The following is an 18,792-nucleotide window of genomic DNA, read 5'->3' as shown; positions in this document are numbered from 1 at the left end:
CAGAGGCCACCCTTCATTTACTTAATTTCAAAAGGAAAAAGAAGCTACAGGTGTTATCAGAACAATGGACAGGCCATCCCAGAGCGCAGACCTCAACTTCATTAAATGTGTTTGGAATTACTTGGATCGTGAACAGCAGAAAATGCAACCAACTTCCAAGACTGAACTTTAGAAGTGTGGAAAAATATCCCTGCAGATTTCTTTGAAAAACAGAAAGCATAACAAAAAGAATGAAAGCTGTAATAAAGGCAAAAGATGGAAACACTAAATACTGTAATTTTATCTTATATTTATTTGTTGAAGTCCCTGCGTAATTCTCTGTTAAATACAGCACTGTGAAAAAGTACTTGCCCCTACCTGACTTCTTCTATTTTTGCCATCTTGTCACATTTGAATGTTTCAGATCATCCTAATTTTGATATAAGATAAAGACAACACAAGCAAACACAAAATCTAGCTTTTAAATGATCATTCCATTTACTGAAGATAAAGATATATTCAAAACCTATATCACCCATGTGAAAAAGTAATCGCCCCTTAAACCTAATCACTAGTTGTGTCACCCTTGGCAGTAACAACTACAATCAAATGTTTGCGATAAGTCTTTTACATCGCTGTAGAGGAATGCTGGCACACCCTTCTTTGCATAATTGTTGTAATTCAGCTACATTGGAGGATTTTCAAGCACGAACTGCCTGTTTAAGGTCTTACCACAGCATTTCAATGGGATTCAAGCCAGGACTTTGACTCGGCCACTCCAAAACCTTAATTTTGTTTCTTTTGAGCCATTTAGAGGTGGACTTGCTTGTGTGGTCTGGATAATTGGGACCATCACCGGGACCCATGTCATCCAAAAAGTTCCACCTTTGACTCATCAGTCCACAGAATATTATCTCAAAGGTCTTGGGGTCATCTAGCTGTTTTCTGGCAAATACAAGATGAGCCTTTGTGTTCTTTTTGGTTAGCAGTGGTTTGCACCTTGCAACTCTCCCATAGACGCCATTTTTGCCCAATGTCTTTCTTATGGTGTACTCATGTACATTGACCTTAACTGAGGCAAGTGAGGCCTGCAGTTCTTTGGATGTTCGTCTGGGTTCTTTTTTGACCTTGTGGATGAGTCACTGGTGAAATTGTGGTAGGCCGGTCACTCCTGGGACGGTTCACCACCGCTCCAGGGTTTCTACATTTGTGGATAATGGCTCTCACTGTGGTTCAATGGCTTTGTAACCCTTTTTCTGGTAGATTTCAGAAAACAGAACACAGAAGAAACTGGGAAGGGGTAAATATTTTTCACAGCACTGTATATGTTTTCTGCATTGACTCTGAAAATGAATAACTTAATGGCCAATTTGAATGGAAATTAAATAAATGAATAACTTAATGGCCATTTTGAATGGAAAATAAATAAACGAAGGGTATTCCCTGACTTTTACATTGTATTTTACACACCCCTCTCCAAAACACAACAGTACAACAGAAACACATACTTTCCACTGGATTCACAGACAAACACAAATACACAAGGATGCATACACACACACAAAGCTACACAATGCCTTGTAAGGCTCAGAACAGCTATCACAAGACATTGGACATGATACAAGTTCACCAGACACCACCAAAAACCTTTAAAAAATCTTTGGAATAAATAGCAGGAGAGTCAATATACAGTATGAGACAGAGGAAATGCCTGTAATGAACTGAGAAGCAGCAGTACACGTTTTTAAGCATATGTGCCTGGTATCAAACAAACATTTAAATGACAGAGTCTGTGCTCATAATGTGGACTGTCTTCATTTATGCCAGATTTAAGCAAAACACCCTTAAATGGCTTGCTAGTAAATTACATATTTTTTTAACTACATTCTGTTCCCAAATTCAGATAAAATAAAAGCTTATCAGTCCAGTTTATCTTTTTACATGGCAGCCAAGACAGTCATTCTGTACCAGATACAAAAAATCAAAAATCCAGAGCACAGACTGCCACGAAAATGTGCTAGCATACCAGAGAGAGAGAGCACATACAAGATTCTATAAAAGATGATGAAGTTGCAAAACAATGAGTTTTATCTTACTTAACCAAGACGGAGAACCTTGAAAATGTAAAAGAAGGGGAACTAATGAGAGAAAGAGAGCAGCAACACCAGACTGACCTACAAAGCTGAAGCAGTTAGGGAAAAAAAGATTAAATGGAAGTGTTACACAACTGAAGAGAGAGATGAGGTGAAAGAGCATGGGAAGGATGCTGCAACGACCTTTTCAAATCTAGCACACCAGCTATGCAGCTCACATTCTACTGCTGTTTACTAACACCAGCTTTATACAAGGCTTTCTAAGCCTAAGGTTCCTTGAACCATTGAGCCATAATGCTGGATAGGAGAATTTTTACTGACAGTGAATTTTCGATTTAGGCCGAAGTTAACACCAATACTGAAAACTGGCCTTACAAACTTTTTTTTGTATGTGATGAACAAAAATTAATATTGTATTTTTAAATGTTACTTTTTATTTGACTAGTCAAGAAATAATGTTGTGGAGCTGTCATCACAAGTATACATGTAACTTCTGCATTTTATGCACAGAATTTCTGCATTTTATGTACGATTCGAACATCTTCAAGCTCCGAAGCTTACTCAGCTGCTCAATATTTCCACACAAGATGTTCTGTGACATTTCCAACTCGCAGGCAGAAGGGAGCAAGAAGGAGAGAAATGGCGCCTGCTGCTCTTTTCCTGATCCAAAATGCTAAGTGACATGAACAGGCAACCATCCAGACCATGTGGGTGGAACAGTACAGGTGAGACGAAGGTTTCATCCTCCGTAGAAAACATGTGTGCTAGTGCTTAAGCGTGTGCCTGTGGCTGTGTGTACACATGTGAGTGTTTGCAAGCAAATGTGTCTTTATCCATGTTCATTTTCTGCAGCCTCTTTCAGGAGCGTATTGAGGGCATCACTGCAGATGGCGCACGGCGAGACAGAACTAGCGGAGCACAGTTACGTAAACTCAGACGCAGTGAAGAAGTCTCAGGCTTCAAAAGAAGAAAGGGAGGGGGGCTAGTGGAGCATAGGAGGAAGTATCTCTTGTTTTACAGTCCCCAAAGTCTTCAGACGGAGAGAATGGTTAGTGATGAGACACCTTGCTGAATCCACGCACCCTCTTCAAAGTACTAGGATTCCCTCTCCAGGACTGACAGTCAGTTTACCTCATTGTCATAGACTTTGTTGGGGGTAACATGGTACAAAGTATTGTGTAATTTCTTTTTCCTTTAATAAAGTACTGTGAAGCAACAGTTTTAGCCTGTCTTTGTACATAAATAGTGAATATGATCAGAACAGAGTGAGCGTGGGCACAGCCAATACCTTTCCTATGCCATAAACCCTGTAAGAAACCTGTCAAAATCACACTGCATGCTAATAGGAAACATACAGATAGAAGATCCTTGTGCGAGTGTCCCAACCTTACTTACGCAGGTCATACTCTATTTTCATAACTTTCATGACAACCATGACAGCTGCATAGGCTTATTTGATTCAGTCAAGATTCTGTTTTGAGGCAGCTGCTCTCTGACTGATTAGTTTATAGTTATAAACAGCATTAGCCAAATTCTATATTTTAAGGCATAACTGGCTATGTGTTTAAACAATGTTTACTGTTTCTTTCTAAATAATGTATGGAAAGGACTAATAGACTTTCCCCTGGATTTTCCAACTGGTACATGTTCCAATAACTGTAAATGTTACATGTACCAATAACTCAACCGTACTGCATTTTTTCAAGGAAGTAGTAAGTAAAGTAATTTTATTACAGTTTCAGAGACTTTTGAGGTAATTCTGGCTTGTATAAGGGAAGTGACAGTTTGATCTGTTTGCAATGCTTATGGTAAAAGCTGTCACGTATCATATTAACCACCTATCATATTAACCAACTCTGAACCAAGTTTCATCCAAGTTTCATAGTGAAAAGCAGAGAGATGGTAAGCACAGAAATAGAGACAGAGACAGAGAGAGATGGGCTTTTACCCTGGCCGGCGGGCAAGCTGACACATGGGCATGAGTCAGACGGGTACGGGTACCTGTATGTGCGGTTCCTCTGGTTAACTGACGCTGTGCGCACAGGGCTCTGCTGCTGCACAGGCGCCATGTTGCGTGTCGGGCTGGGGACATAGTCATTAGGAACCACAGGGGGACGCACTGGCTCCAGTGTCCTATAGGGGGAGTGCCTCCTGTCAGGAGCAGGGGGGTAGGACAATTGAACAATTTTGGACAAATTTGAAAGGAAAAGGTTGAAGCTTTTCTAGAGATATTCCAAGGCCTATGAGATGTTTAGGCCTTGTATTATCGTTGAGCTTGGTAATACAATGGCTAATTTTGCTATACAATAAAAGTAAACATCCGCTGCATTAAAAAGTAGAAGAAATATCATTATGAAATTCCAGCACATATAACTGTAAATCAAAGCAACAGTTCATTTTTCCTTAGTAGGAAAAACACATGACCTGTATGCTATATGATAAAAGAAAAAAACGAATAAGTTGAACTTAAAACAAAAGGATAGAATTGGTCATTAAGTCATGTCCTCATATGCAATAAGTGTCATTTCGTCTTTTAAAGGTTGGGGGAAGGACTTTGAAGGACTTTGTCCAGTTGTGAATACAATAATCATAAGGAAAAGTTTATACTTCCAGAGTTATGAGTAGACTTCAAAAGTTCATAAAACAACTTATGCATTTTCCTGAAACATTTTACCACTTGAATACATCCTTTTTTTGTCTGCATACTATCCAGAAATAAACCATCCCACAGGACAGGACACCCCATAATCCCTGCTATATTGGAAGTCTGAAGGGAGTTATAATATTTCCACAGATCAGCTAAACCAAGGTCACGTTATTCACAAACTGCACGATTTATATATGTAGTTTGCAAATAACCCCAAAAAAAGATTTGTGTAGAGCAAACTGTGTAGAATTCTGTGTACGCTGAAGCTTTGCCACAAACCAAAAGCCATCCATCTCTAAAAACTTTTAAGATTAAGAGCAAAGAATTTCACCTCTTTGTTACTCTCTCAACCCTCATTCAGAACAGTGCATCAAAACAAAAACCAAAACAAGATTTTATAGTAGACGAACGCCGCTTCTCAGGCAAGATCAATATCAACATATTGTTAACATTGTTCCGTTTGAAAACCACAACAGATGCACATTAACAGACATAATACAAACACCAAAACATCACCCAGCTATCAACATGCTGACAATGACAAACAGATACACATACATACACCTTATCCACTATTACAGCACAGAATTTATGTATTTATATAGAAAAACACAACAGCAGAGTTTCGGTAGAATACAACAGAAACAACTATGACAGAAGGAGTTCACATGTGCAGATACAGACAGCAGACTGTGGCTAATAGCCACAGAGGCATGACTGTCCAATCTGGCCTATCAGCAGCACATGAGGCAGCCTGCAGTGAGCAGGCCAAAGAGGGGCAGCACGGAAGCTGAGAGAGGCCAGAAGCTGGAGACAATGACTCACAGGAATCTGGAGGAGGTGCAAATAGATTTCTTTTCTTCTGAGCTCAGACAAGACTAGTAAAGCATCAGTGCAGCATAATATAAAGCTGACAAGGAATAGGGAGGGATGCTGCAGTATTGCACAAAACTGATCTCATCTGTTCTTATGCAATTTTAGAGGCCAGTCCTCACTTAAGCATGTTTATTTTCTCACCCTAAATTTAAACAAGCAGCTTCGTCAGTGTAAATAGCAAATGTCACCCACAGAGCAGAAGAAGAACTTAGCAAGAGGAAAGAGTCATGACCCAAACATGTGCCCTACAGCGGTATCTTTACAGAGTGTCTATATCTGCATGTGTGCACATGTATGACCCAGATTTAAACATAATGGGGGTGGGGGCACATCTGAAAGCTCTTATTTACTCTGACATGTCCCTTAAAACCCTGCTATGAATTATGAACATTGGCACTGGACTTCTGAGAAAGACAGAAAAAATACTGATGCCTATAAAACAAACATATTTTCAGAGAACATCCACACAACCAGAAATATCATAAATGCAATTAGTGGGTCATGCTCCTCTGGTGTGGAGCTGTGACCTTGCAGCACAGAATAGCCAAGCCTCTGCCGCACTTACCCTATGGTTCCCTTTCCAGGCATGGGAGGGCTAGGAGGTTTCTGTGTGGGCGGGGTAGTCCGAGGAAGACCCCCCATCTTCATGTTCTGGGTACTGACCTGAAATAGAACAAGGCAAATTATACACATACGTTAAGAACACCATCATACATCATTTGTTCTTAAATATAAACAGCTAAGAAAAAAACATTTCATACCATCAGAGATCTGAATATGCAATATGTCACACGCATAAACACACACACCCTTTCCCACTCCTCTTTCCTGACACCAACCCAAAAGCAAGCAGTGTGAAAGTTCCCGTTGACGCAGCGTTGGCATGGGAACAATCAGCTACGCACAGAGAGACAGGAAGCAGCTTGTGCCACCTTGGCAGCTTAACACATGGGCAACTGGCAAACAAGGGTCACACTGTCCGAAGATGTATGAATTGCACCACATGCGCGCTTACACTGTTATTCTGGTGAATGTGGAGAGAGTAAAAAGCAAATAGCACATGATAACGCTAGAGAAAGAAGTGATGATTTCTTTCAATCTTTTCTCCCATCGAGCATACTCAGTGCAGTCCACATAAAGAAAATGAAAATGCTTAGTAATTTAGTTATATAACAGCCTTAGTAGTGGCTAAATGGATGCCTGTAATGGCCAGTGAACTGGGCTGGGTGACATGGTTAAAATTTGAATTTTCTCTGAAATGGCTTAATAAGAACCATAATATGGACTAAACAGGCTTTATAAGCAGTCTTTAAATGAAGTATGCAAACTTGGAAGGGACTCAGTTGTACCAAGCAGATTCAAAATGTTTACTGCATTTTTGTTTACTGTTTTTTACTGAGGTCCAGTTTTCACTAAATGAACTAAATGAAGGAAGAATGGCAGGTGATTATATTTGTTTTGTACTGCAGGACAAAAAAACTGTACTGTACTGTGGTATTGCTGGGTTTATTTGTTAATATGACTAAGCGCACTCATACCTCAGAGACAAGGAGGGGCGAATGACTGCCAAGTCCTTCAAGAAACTCGGCATAAATTAGACTTCAATATCAAAACTATATTCACAGCGTTGCCTAACTTTGTTGGCACACTGTGAAAAATGTAAATAAAAACAGAGCGCAATGATACGCAAATCATTTGAACCCTATATTTCATTAAAAACAGTACAAAGACAACACATCAAATGTTACAACTGTGAAAATGTATTTTTTTTTTTAATAAAAGATATATGCCCATCTTGAATTTGATGCCAGCAATAGGTTTCAAAGAAGTTGGTACAGCGGCACGTTTACCACATCACTTCTTTTTTTAACAACACTGTAAGCATTCGGGTATTATTCAGCACCAATGGTGCCTTCACAGACATGCAAGTCACCCATGCCATGCGTCCCCATATCATCATGGATGCTGACTTTTGAACTGTGTGCTGATAACAAGCTGGATGGTCCCTCTCCTCTGTAGCTTGGAGTTTGCTGCATCCATGATTTCCATAAAGATTTTCACATTTTGATTCATCGGACCACAGGACACTCTTCCTCTTTTTTTTTTTAGACTGTGTTCACAGGCAGCTGTTTCCAAAAGAGTTCCTGAATCCATGCAGTGATTTCCATTACAGAATAGTTTTTAATGCAGTGCTGCCTGAAGGTGAGAAGATCACGGCCAACCAATACTGATTTTTGGCCTTGTCCCTTGCATACAGCGATTTTTCCGAATTCTCTGAATCTTTTAATGTTACGTACTGCAGATGATGAATCCCCAAGTTATTTGCTACTTTATGTTGAGAAACATTATTTGTGAATTGTTGCACTATTTTCCTGTGCAGTCTCACAGAGTGGTGTCACCTCCCCATCTTTACTTCTGAAAGACTCAGCCTCTCTGAGATTCTGAGAGTTATACCTAATCATGTTACTGACCCATTGACAACTAACGTAATTACCTGTGAGATCTTCCACCAGGTTTTTTTTCATTTTTTTGTTGCCTCTGTCCCACCTTTCTGAAACACGTTGCTGGTATCAAATTCAAAATGGGAATGTTATTTGTCATTGTACTATTTTCAATTAAATATAGAGTTTAAATGATTTTCATATCACTGCGTTCTGATTTTACTTACATTTGTCACAGCATCCCAACTTTTTGGGACACAGGGTTGTATACCGTAAACATTTAATATATCACCCAGCCCTACCAGTCAACACTGAAATTAACCTTGTTTCTATTATGGTTCTGGGAATGGTCAGTGCCAAGAAATCATCCCACCTCCCCTTAAATCACCTAACCTGCTCACAACAGACGACATAAAAAGCCCTTACCTTGAACCTAAGTAACCACTTAAATCAAGAATGAAGCAGAGAAAAGAAGCAAGGGAGAAGCACAGACAGGTTAGTGACAGTTTAGAGACAAAAAAAGAAAGACACGCTAAGTTATGCCACAGAACATCTGTTAGTATTAGCGAAAATATCAACAACTGTTAGTCAGAAAACAGCACTATCATGCATTGCTCAAACTGTCTTTCTGCCCAGTGTTCTAACAATGATTAACACAAAGTGGTTCAGTCTTGTGTTGTATGAACCTACCTTTACTCCATGGCCAATGTCATCCAGTACGTTGTAATCGATAGGTTTCCGAATGTAACGCACTGGCCGCTCAGGGTTGGCTGGAGCAATAATTTTGTGGGTGCGGGAAGTGTTCTTATTGGTTGTCAGGATGCCAATCTCCCGTCTTGCCACTTTCTCCTTGTGTATATCCACTGTCTGCATAAAAGGAAATGTACAAAAAGAAAGGTGAGAGAGAGGTAACAAGAAAAATGTCAGGTACTCCTTCTGACTGAAAGCTTTGCAACAAACACATGATCAGTATTCAGTAACTCAATATTAGTGTCACAATGATATTCTCTCTCATTCAGTGCCCAACAAGTACTGGCTATCTTATAGCCAACATATGTTTGTCAGCTAGGTACTACTTCCTTGCTCTTCTAGAAAGCAAAATATTTTCTACATACATGACTTTACACTCATTGTAATGATATTTCTCATTGTTAAAATTTGACTCATTTTCACTGTACTTTACGAAACATAATATCCAGCCTAACTCCTCATTGATTTCCACTCCCCAAAATGTATAACCACTAGTTGCTCTTAAACTGCCAATAGCAATTAAAAAGACAATATAATTAACAGAGTATTGTGGTAATATCTTAAAAAGAGATAAAAGGTTTGGTAAACAATCAATGTGGAAGGGAACAAGCAGACAGTGGCAGTCACTCAGGCCAAGCCAACCTTAGACAATTATGGTAATGCACAGTCCTACAGAAAAATATGTCCAAAGGTATCCAGACACATTACTAATACGGGCTTGTATATCCTCCATTGAAAAGCACTGCCCAGTCACCATGCCTAATGCCAAGCGTCGGATAGAAGGATATAAAGCTCCCTAGCTTTGGGTTGTGGAGCAGCGAAACTGTTTTCTCTGGTGTGATGAACCACCACAGAATATACTTCGAATGAGTTTTGAGACCCAGAACTAATCGTCCAACATCAGTACCTGACCTCACTAATGCTCTGTTGCCTGAATGCTATTAAATCCTCACAGCAATGTTCCAACATCTACTGTGAAATTTTTCCACAAGAGTAGAGGCTGTTACTACAGAAAAGAGGGGACAAATTCCCTATTAACACCCTTGATTTTAAAAGAAATGTTGGATTAGCAGTTGTCTACAAAGTTTTGGACATACAGTGTACATGCATGCACAGACACACGCTGATCACGGTTCAATAGCATGACTACGTTCAAGCCTGCAAATGCCTTTAGGCAGATCCGTGTTTCATTTCAGTTCACGCAAACTCAGGAGAAGCTCATGCGGAAAACGCTTGAGGAGAGGGGGCTGATTAATGCGTTAGAGGAGCTGCAGCATGGCGCTCCTTAATCCCGTTAGACAGCGTGCTGTTGACAGCTGTTAAATAAAAACCCAAGCAGGGGGAATTAGCCACCGCTGCTGGCTCCTCCAGCTCCTCAGACAGGGCTAAATGATTTTCAGCATTTAGTGACACTGATGCAGTAAAGATGCTTCAAGTCTGACAGCATGCAACAGCAATGTAAATAAGACAAAGGAGTAAACTACACATACGTTAGACTGAGAGAGTGTCTAAAAGAATAAAACATGATTGAGCATACAAAGTTATGCTCTAGAGCTTTGCTTTTTAACCTTGGTTCTGGACCCCCCGCCTGGCACGTTTTGGTGTTTATTATGCTTCAACACACTCAATTCAACTTATCAGCCATTCCTTTCCTGAGTTGAAGTGACTGTTTTGGGCAGGGAAAACACCAGAGGTATCATGACCAGGATAAGGAAACTCTTTACAGCAATAACTGAGGACTCCTTATTCTTCTTCTATCAGGCAATAAATATTAAGGAACACTTGTTTGGAGTTTTTATCAGCCTGTTTTATTAAGCTAAATGTTAGCATGTCACTGTAGCACAGAAGTAGCACCATATTTGACTCAAATTTGAGCCGATAAAGTCATTCTTAATCAAAAGTTTGTTTCTGGTGTTTTTCCAATACTTCGCAGTATTTCAAACTTCATTAAAAACAAACCACAAGAAAAGAAATTCAAGTGATCATATAAAACAGCAAAGTAACAAACAAAAACAAATAACAGTAATAACTGTAATAATAACAATAAATAACAGTAAAAATAAAAGTGAGAAACATATTTTGAGCTTTTTTGTCAGAATTAAAACAATCAAGATATTGATTATATAAGAAATTAAAATATTCAGTGGCTGCAGCCCTTAACGCAAGCTTACCTGTGAGATGTGGTTGATGGATGACTCCATGCGGCGTAGCTGTGACGCCTGGATGTCCAGCATCTGCAGCACATTGTTGGCTAGTGTGTTGATCAGGTAGGCGACACTGGCCAGGGACTGAGTAGTGTAGTTTTTGGTCTCCTCTAGTGCTCTGTGCTTATCTGGGGACTGGAATGAGGGCAAACAGAGAAGAAAAGCAAATATAAGTTAGAAGTGCAGTCCAAACAACTAAAATCAAAGAAAAACAAACAAACAAACAACTGATAACAGAGAGAGACCTATCAGATCTTTCGATAACATTAAAATGGACAGAACAGACAGCTACGCAATCAAGACAATCTTTTGCAATAAGTTATCCATTCATCACTGTCAAAAGTGTGATATGTTAGGACCGCACAATAAACTGTATTTTTCTAGTCACTGCGATATGAGTCTCCTTGATTGTCACAATATTCAAGGTTGCAGTGTTGGGGGGGGGGTACATTTTATCAGCTCTACTTACCATAAACGTGCACTTTCTAGTTTTAGGATTACATAATTACAGACTGCAGTCCATCTGTTTCTTTTCATAATTTGTTAACCCCTTTCACCTTGTTCTTCAGTAGTCAGAACGCTTTCAGGACCACCACAGAGCAGGTATTATTTGGGTGCTGAATCATTCTCAGCATTGCAGTGACACTGACGTGGCGGTAGCATGTTAGTATGTGTTGAGCCGACATGAGCGGATCAGACACAGCAGTGCTGCTGTGACCCACTGCATTGAGTTGTCTTCTCACAGAGGAAGGATGGACAGAAACACCTGTGGATCTTTTTCTGATCTGAAGGAAGAGTGGACCTTGAATTTCTCTTCTCTCACATAGATGAAATCTTTAAGTGCTGTTTATCTGATGGTGACAGTTTTGGTGGTCTACCACCAGGAGCCCCATTTGATCTTTTAATATTTTTTTAATTCTAGTTTTAGCTATTAATATTTCATTATTTATGTTTAATACAATAATGAATCCTGCATATGTATACATATTTTTCATCATGGCATTTACAGGGAGAACTGTGTGTAGAGCAAGAGCCCTAATTTGAAATCCCCACCACATCTGCTGTACTTGCTTTTCATATTATCACAATACTCAACAATGAATTTTAAATCCATGTAATGCAGCCCTTATGCAGGTGAACCGCAGTAGCAGAAATGAATGAATGAATGAATAAATAAATAAGGACCCAGTTGCACTGTCAGGAACAGACAGGAGTTGGTGCGTGAGTATGTGTGTGTGTGTGTGTGTGTATGGAATGTCAGGATCTCAGCACTTCTGTGAGTGCAACATTTTGCACCAGTGTGTCACATGACTGAGTGCTTTGAATCCTGTACTGAACTGTGAGACTGACTGAGTGTGTGTGTTTTAACACAATCCCTATCTTTGTGCCACCGTTGTGCCAGGAGGGGACAGTCACCTCACATACTGTGCTCAATCTGTGCTCTGTACATTGAAATCTTGAATGAATCCACCAATAAACTTTTATTCTTGATGTGCAAAATAGATCTGAAGAACTAAATGGAAGCTGCATTTATCAAGGTCAATAACATTTTACAGCTCACATCACATGACTAAAATAACCAAATCCTCCAGAATGTTTTACAGCAAATGTGTTGAGTTTAAAACAAGTGTATGTGTGCGTTGTGGGCTAGCATCAGGCGGGCATGTAGGTCAAAGTGGCGGACCCTCCCCCAGGACACATGCTGACATGCTGACACTAATATGCAGATCCACTGCACTGTGAATAACAGTGGAGCGCAACGATGACATCACAGCTGCTCCAGACCCGGGTGCACTCACATTCCCCTTCAGCGAGAGCGGAGGAGGGGCGCATTCTCACACAGACCCCCACCCACAGGCACTTACAGGGAGAACTGTGTGTAGAGAAAGAGCCCTAATCTGAAATAGACCCCCACCGTATCTGCTGTACATAGAAGCGGCTAAAGAAACAATAGACCAGGCTTAAAGCAAAACCATAAACTGCAATCACTGCACACAACTACCTGAAAAAGCTTCCTCTTATCTTTGTATGTTCCTGCTTCACTGCAGGCTGGAAATTAGGCATGTCCTGATCAAGTGTTTTTGGAGTCCCGTAACAATATTTGTATTTTTTACACAGATCATTTCTTTACAACCAACCTGGCCAAGGGACCATTCTTATCAGCCTTTGTGTTTGGAGAAAAAAAAATCTGCTTACTCTGGTCTTGCCCAATTCTAAGCGTGCACCCATAGTGTTTTTGTAGATAATATACCCACACATTTCACACATTAAAGTAAGGTATGCTAGGCTACTTTCAAATATTACAGTAAAATCACTTTATTTTTAGCATGTGTATAGTGTGACACACTCTAAACTGGCACATTTTGTTTTTTTTGTCAATGTTTTTTAAACTAACATCTTGAATATGCCATTTTTATATTGCAAGTTGCTATAACAATTTAATTTATATTTGTGTTGACTTCAGTTTTTAAAAGTCTTGCATATTGAGTGTTGAGTATAGGGGCAATATTAGTAAAATGTAAATAAATTTTTATTTAAACTTATTTTATATTCCATTCTGATACATAATATTAGTATCTTATCCCAAAATGAGCCTTTTGTTTTCTAAAATTGGTCAATTTATTGTTTTTATTTTGCCAAATCTGAGTTGCAACTTCATGACATAAATGACATGAACCAGGTGAGTGCACTTGCACTGTGCTACACGTGTACCAAAGCGCTGTAGCACACTTATGCCTTACTCCTCAGGCATAACTGTGCTGTAATTATGCATGACGCTGATTCATTTTGGTAAAATATGCAACTCATTATAAATTGCAAAATGTAAAATGCCAGTTTGGCTCATTAAAGAGCAAGTAATGTAGTTTATAAAAACGTGATGAAAAGGTACTAGTATGTTTCACATGTTCACTTATCCCATACAGTATGAGCTTTGGACAAAAAAAAGCTAATTTGACTATAGAAAAATCACTATCAGTATCTGCCTTAAAAAAAATAAAAATCATAGGTACATCCCTGATTAAAATTGAGCATTACACATAAATGAACATAATAATTATAAACAATCAATACTGAATGATATGTAAAATGTACTGTAATAAGATATATCACCCAGGACTACTTGGTGATCTCTGTTACCAATCTTTCACATTTGATAGGGACAACCCCAATGGAAACAGGTTTAAAATTCAGCCAACAAATAGGGCCTGAAGGAGTTGTCACCTAAACTACTTTGAAAGTCAAGAGCGTTCATACAAATGTATAAGAAGCACCTAAAGGAAGAAGGTGAGTAAAGAGCCAAGGCCTTTAAATAGAGATGAGCCAGATCAACCAGCTCCACCTAACAGGTGTTGACGGACACAAATGCCTGTGCCTTGGCTCAGGTCAGGGAGAGTCTGAGGCACTGGTCTACAGGTGTGGGATGCTACGAGACCTCACTCTGAATATTGATTGCTCTGTAAAGGCTCTATTCACTGCAGGGGAAGGCGTTGATAAGATTACTGCCATGTTACAACAAGGCAAGCAAACACAATTTACTCCCCTATCTTCCACAGTCAGACACACTCACAATCAAAACACACACATGCACACACACAAAGCAGACAGACACACAGCGATGGAGACTGGGTTCCAGAGTAATTACATGGTATTGAGCCTAATGACTCTTCAGTAGTGGACGCACCAAAGCCATGCTACACTGACCAGATCAGAAGAGCAGCAGGAAACCCCGATAATGTCTTTTCAAAGGGTGTCTTAAATAATTAGGCTTTGGCTTAGCCTCTGCACATGTTCACAGATGGGTAAAAGAGCAGGAGACGGAGGGACAGATTAAACTTCTGGTAAGAAAAACAGCCATGAGTACAGACTGTGGTTTACAAAACGTTATATACAACATCCATCTACACAAGATGACACTGAAATGACTGGTATCAGGCCCACTTCAGAATTTTCAAATCAGTGTGTTATTCATACGAGAATGATATAATAAAACTGAAAAACACATCCACAGTGTTTCCCACATAAAGGCTACACTTGTGTGACCACCACCCCCAAAATACACTGACTGCCATCCAAATAACTGTGTCCCATTTGAAAAAATTTCAGATTTTATGAATACACAACAGCAGACAGTGTCACTCTTTTTCCTTGTTGCCATGACCTAAACCTTCACTTTAGCAATGCCCACAAGGTGCTTCTCATCTAAAAACAAAACACATGGTAGGTTTAATATTCACATACTTGGCGGCTTATCTGAATAACCAAATAAGCAACACTATGATGAGACTGGATATCCATATATTCAATAACCTCTCCCCCTCATGTTGATCCCCCAAGCATGTTTCAGACCTGTGAGAAACACTAATCCAACACAAAAAATAAGGATATTCTTGTATTCTAGCTGAAGTTTTCAAGCAATACAAAACTTTCATTACAGCAGGAGTCTGATTTCCTAATCAATGTGATACAAGAAGGACAGAAAGAGAGAATAACTGCTTGAACATGTTATTATCATAGAGACTAATATGAGAAATTATCCACCTACACAATCCCCTCCTACACAGAGCAGCAGCAGACCATGGCTCCACTAAGTATATGAATATATGCAGCTGAAAATAATCGAGGCAGAGAGGAAAACCTCAACACCTCTCTCCCTAACAACCAGCCATCCATGGGCAGTGGTCCTCAACCTTTTTTCGGGAGGTCTACTTTCTTGCAGAGCTTATTTCCAACTTGCATCCAACATGCTTCCCCTATAACCCTAATACTATTGCATCTGATCCAGCCAATCAAGATCTTCTGAAGCAGTCAATGGACCTGGTGCAGCAGGCTGCGGCAGGAACTAGACTCCGCAGCAAGGTAGATTACCAAGACCAGGGTTGGTGACCACCACAACAGGACTTAGCAGAAACAGGTCAGGAGCAAACATAGATAGAAATCTATTGAATTGCAATAAATCACAAAAACACCTAATCCAGTGGGGTAGAATTTGACTCTTTTACCTGTACGCATAACCATCACCGTAACTGTTGTAAGCATTCTAACTTGCATCCTACAGCAGTGCTACAGCAGACTCCAGAGTGGGATTTTCCAAACCTCTGATGATGTATCGTTACATATTATACTACAACTGTCAATTTTTGGGGATGGTATATTTATTTTATTATTTTTTTTTTTTAACTGATGAACGCAGAAGGAAAACAGATAGCTAACATTATTGGAATTGGTATATTGTATTGCAGTCATATAACCGTAGTCTGCAAATCATCAGTACAATGGAGAAGCTGGATTGGATTACTAAAACGCCAGAAATTACCCTTCAGATGAGGAGGACAAAAGCTAAAAACTTTCCTGCCTCTGGATAAAAGGGTAAAAACTTGCCTCTGGCATCCATTTTGTGCTGAATAAAGACAGAATCTTTCATTTTTGTTGATGAAAGACGCAGGAGTTGCATTAATGCTAACTTAATTGTATTTATCTGTCTATAGATTTGTGGCTAGGCTAGCAGTCAGGATTGGTGACAGAAAATGGTTGATACACAACAGCTGTACCATGTATTTGTGTAACGCTTGCTAGGTATTGTACTAGTGGGAGAACACTGATGAATGAAAGCATGAAAGTGATCTAAAATTTTGAATTCTGCCAAACCAATGAGGCCAGGGGATACAATGCTGCAGTATTAGGCCACAAAATCCCTGTAAATTACTTAGTTTCCCAAGACCGAACCCTTTAACTAGATGTAGGCTGTATTCTGTGCATTACAGAATGTGGGTTTTGCTTTTTCTGGCTCTGCTGGCATCACAACAACAGAAGACATAGCAGCCAGTCTGTCAGTCATGGGTCTGATGCGTACCTGCTGCTGTTACCACGGTGACACTAGTGCGTCTTAGTACACCAGAGGAGTACAAGTCTGGTTCTGAGAGAGCGAGCACAAAAGAGAGGAAAACAGAGAGAGAGAAAGAAACCGTTGATCGAGGCTTTGGCTCACATCCATCCAGGGGGGAAGAGTAACAGTAAGTGTGTCTGTGTTATAATCCTTGTAGTGGTTTTACTGGTGTGCCACTCAGGAGCCTTAAAGTAGTCAACTTCCCCATTGTTTAGGTGTTTTACAGACCTCATTTTCGCATCATCTCTCTGAACCCAACCAAAGTCTGAGAGAGAAAGTGAAGGGAGGATCTGATCTGTGCATCGGGGCACATTTAGCACAGCTAGAAGTTTGTAGCAGACAGGTTTAGGCCAGTTAACTCCTATCAGTATGACATGTTGCAAGTAATGTTCTGTCCAATCACAATGCCATATTATTAGGGTTTCAGAATATTTAAATACTCAAATCTTAAAAATATTATATAAAACAAGAAAAAATGTTTTATTTTAGGAATTGAATATGAAAAAATAGTAGTATTTTCACTATTGCATAAATTCTATTTAATTAATTTGCTTTTTAATAAAACTTAAGTGAATCCTACATGCTGATGAAAAAACATTACTGACGATTATTTTCCATGGATCCTCCCCAATTTGGCAACCCTGAACTGGTTGCTGGCTCTATTTGAACAGCAGTGAGCGGTGCAGATTGGATCTTTTTACCCGTCGTCTTAAAAACAAAAACTGTTTGGTCAACTCATCAATGAACGTGGGAGTGATTAAGGTTTTTAAGCCACACAAAACCTCTTTTTTTGGAGCACATGCTAAACGCAGCCATATCCGCTTTATCACCTGGTGCAGTCTGAATAATTTTCCAACAGATCAAGCCAGCACGCTCTTGGTAATAAAAGCAAACGAGAACATGCTATCTACCTCGCAATACTGAGTATTTGGATTGGACCTGGAGTTAAAACCATACTGTGCAAAACTGTTATCACAATGACTCTGCAATGAGTCTGGTGTGCAGAGCTGGCAACTGTGTGCTACTGGTGACAAGCAAGTATTTAGCCAAAAAATAAAAATAAAAAAACATTTGTTCTTTATTTAAATAGCTTTTCTATTTTCAAATATTTTAATTATCAAATTTATTATGTATTATCAAATATCTGTTGCAGTGCTACATTACATCAATTTTAAGCGTGCTATGAAATTTGATACCTGACATTCACAGCAACAATCAGAAACGACCATGCACATGATGTGGACTTTTAAGCTTCGAGTCCATTTTTCCGTCGTGCAGTGTCGCTTCTGCTATAAACCAAGCCTGACTTCGTCTAAAGCAGGGGTCGGCAATCCAAATGTTAAGAAGAGCCATATTGTCCCCTTAATAAAAATCAAACCACCTTGGGAGCCACAACGTTTTATGTCCTTTTTACCATATTGCCTGTAAATATGTCTCAATATGAGCTGATGTGCTAGTATAGGATAAAAAATCTAAAAAAAATGCAGATTTACTTTACTGCTTTAAGCTTTAGCTCAGCTATAGCCGCTTTTTTCGCGTCTCTGGCAAGAAACTTTTCTGCAAAAGCAGAATAGTTTCTTGTAAAATGTCTCTCAACCTTCGTCTTTTTATGAGACTGAAGTCAGTTTCTCATTCAGCTTCTTGTTTGAATTTTCCACCTTAAATGTTGCCTAAGGCACCAGAATACAACTGCTGCACCATTTAAGGTGGAATGGGACAATTCAAACAAGAAGCTGGCGAAAAAAAAAGCTGACTTCAGCTTTGTGACTTTTTAGCATTTGACAGTTTCTCACTGCAGATTAAACGTATCAGGCAACCAGCCGAGTGCTTATAAATGCAAATAAGTCCATTTGTCTCCACATTATCTTTTTTGCGATCAATTTTATTTGTTTCCTGTTAATCAAGCAGCATTTTAATC

General features: G+C 39.4%; 1 protein-coding gene across 4 annotated transcripts in view; it reads right to left on the bottom strand.

The window, feature by feature from the left end:
- Positions 1–18,792, bottom strand: part of abi2a (abl-interactor 2a) — a 40,631-nt gene that overhangs the window by 11,051 nt on the left and 10,788 nt on the right. For all 4 annotated transcript variants that reach the window (XM_036568271.1, XM_036568278.1, XM_036568286.1 and 1 more), the window contains exons 2-5: positions 10,958–11,125; positions 8,727–8,903; positions 6,161–6,258; positions 4,074–4,223 (exon numbers count right to left, since the gene is read on the bottom strand). In XM_036568271.1, the coding sequence (XP_036424164.1) occupies positions 4,074–4,223; positions 6,161–6,258; positions 8,727–8,903; positions 10,958–11,125 (593 nt within the window). The remainder of the gene's footprint in view (positions 1–4,073; positions 4,224–6,160; positions 6,259–8,726; positions 8,904–10,957; positions 11,126–18,792) is intronic.

The sequence above is a fragment of the Colossoma macropomum genome, unplaced genomic scaffold (assembly GCF_904425465.1).
Source record: "Colossoma macropomum unplaced genomic scaffold, Colossoma_macropomum, whole genome shotgun sequence".
Classification (NCBI taxonomy): domain Eukaryota; kingdom Metazoa; phylum Chordata; class Actinopteri; order Characiformes; family Serrasalmidae; genus Colossoma; species Colossoma macropomum.
Note: the sequence above shows the minus strand (reverse complement) of the source record. Positions and strands in the feature narration are given on the sequence as shown.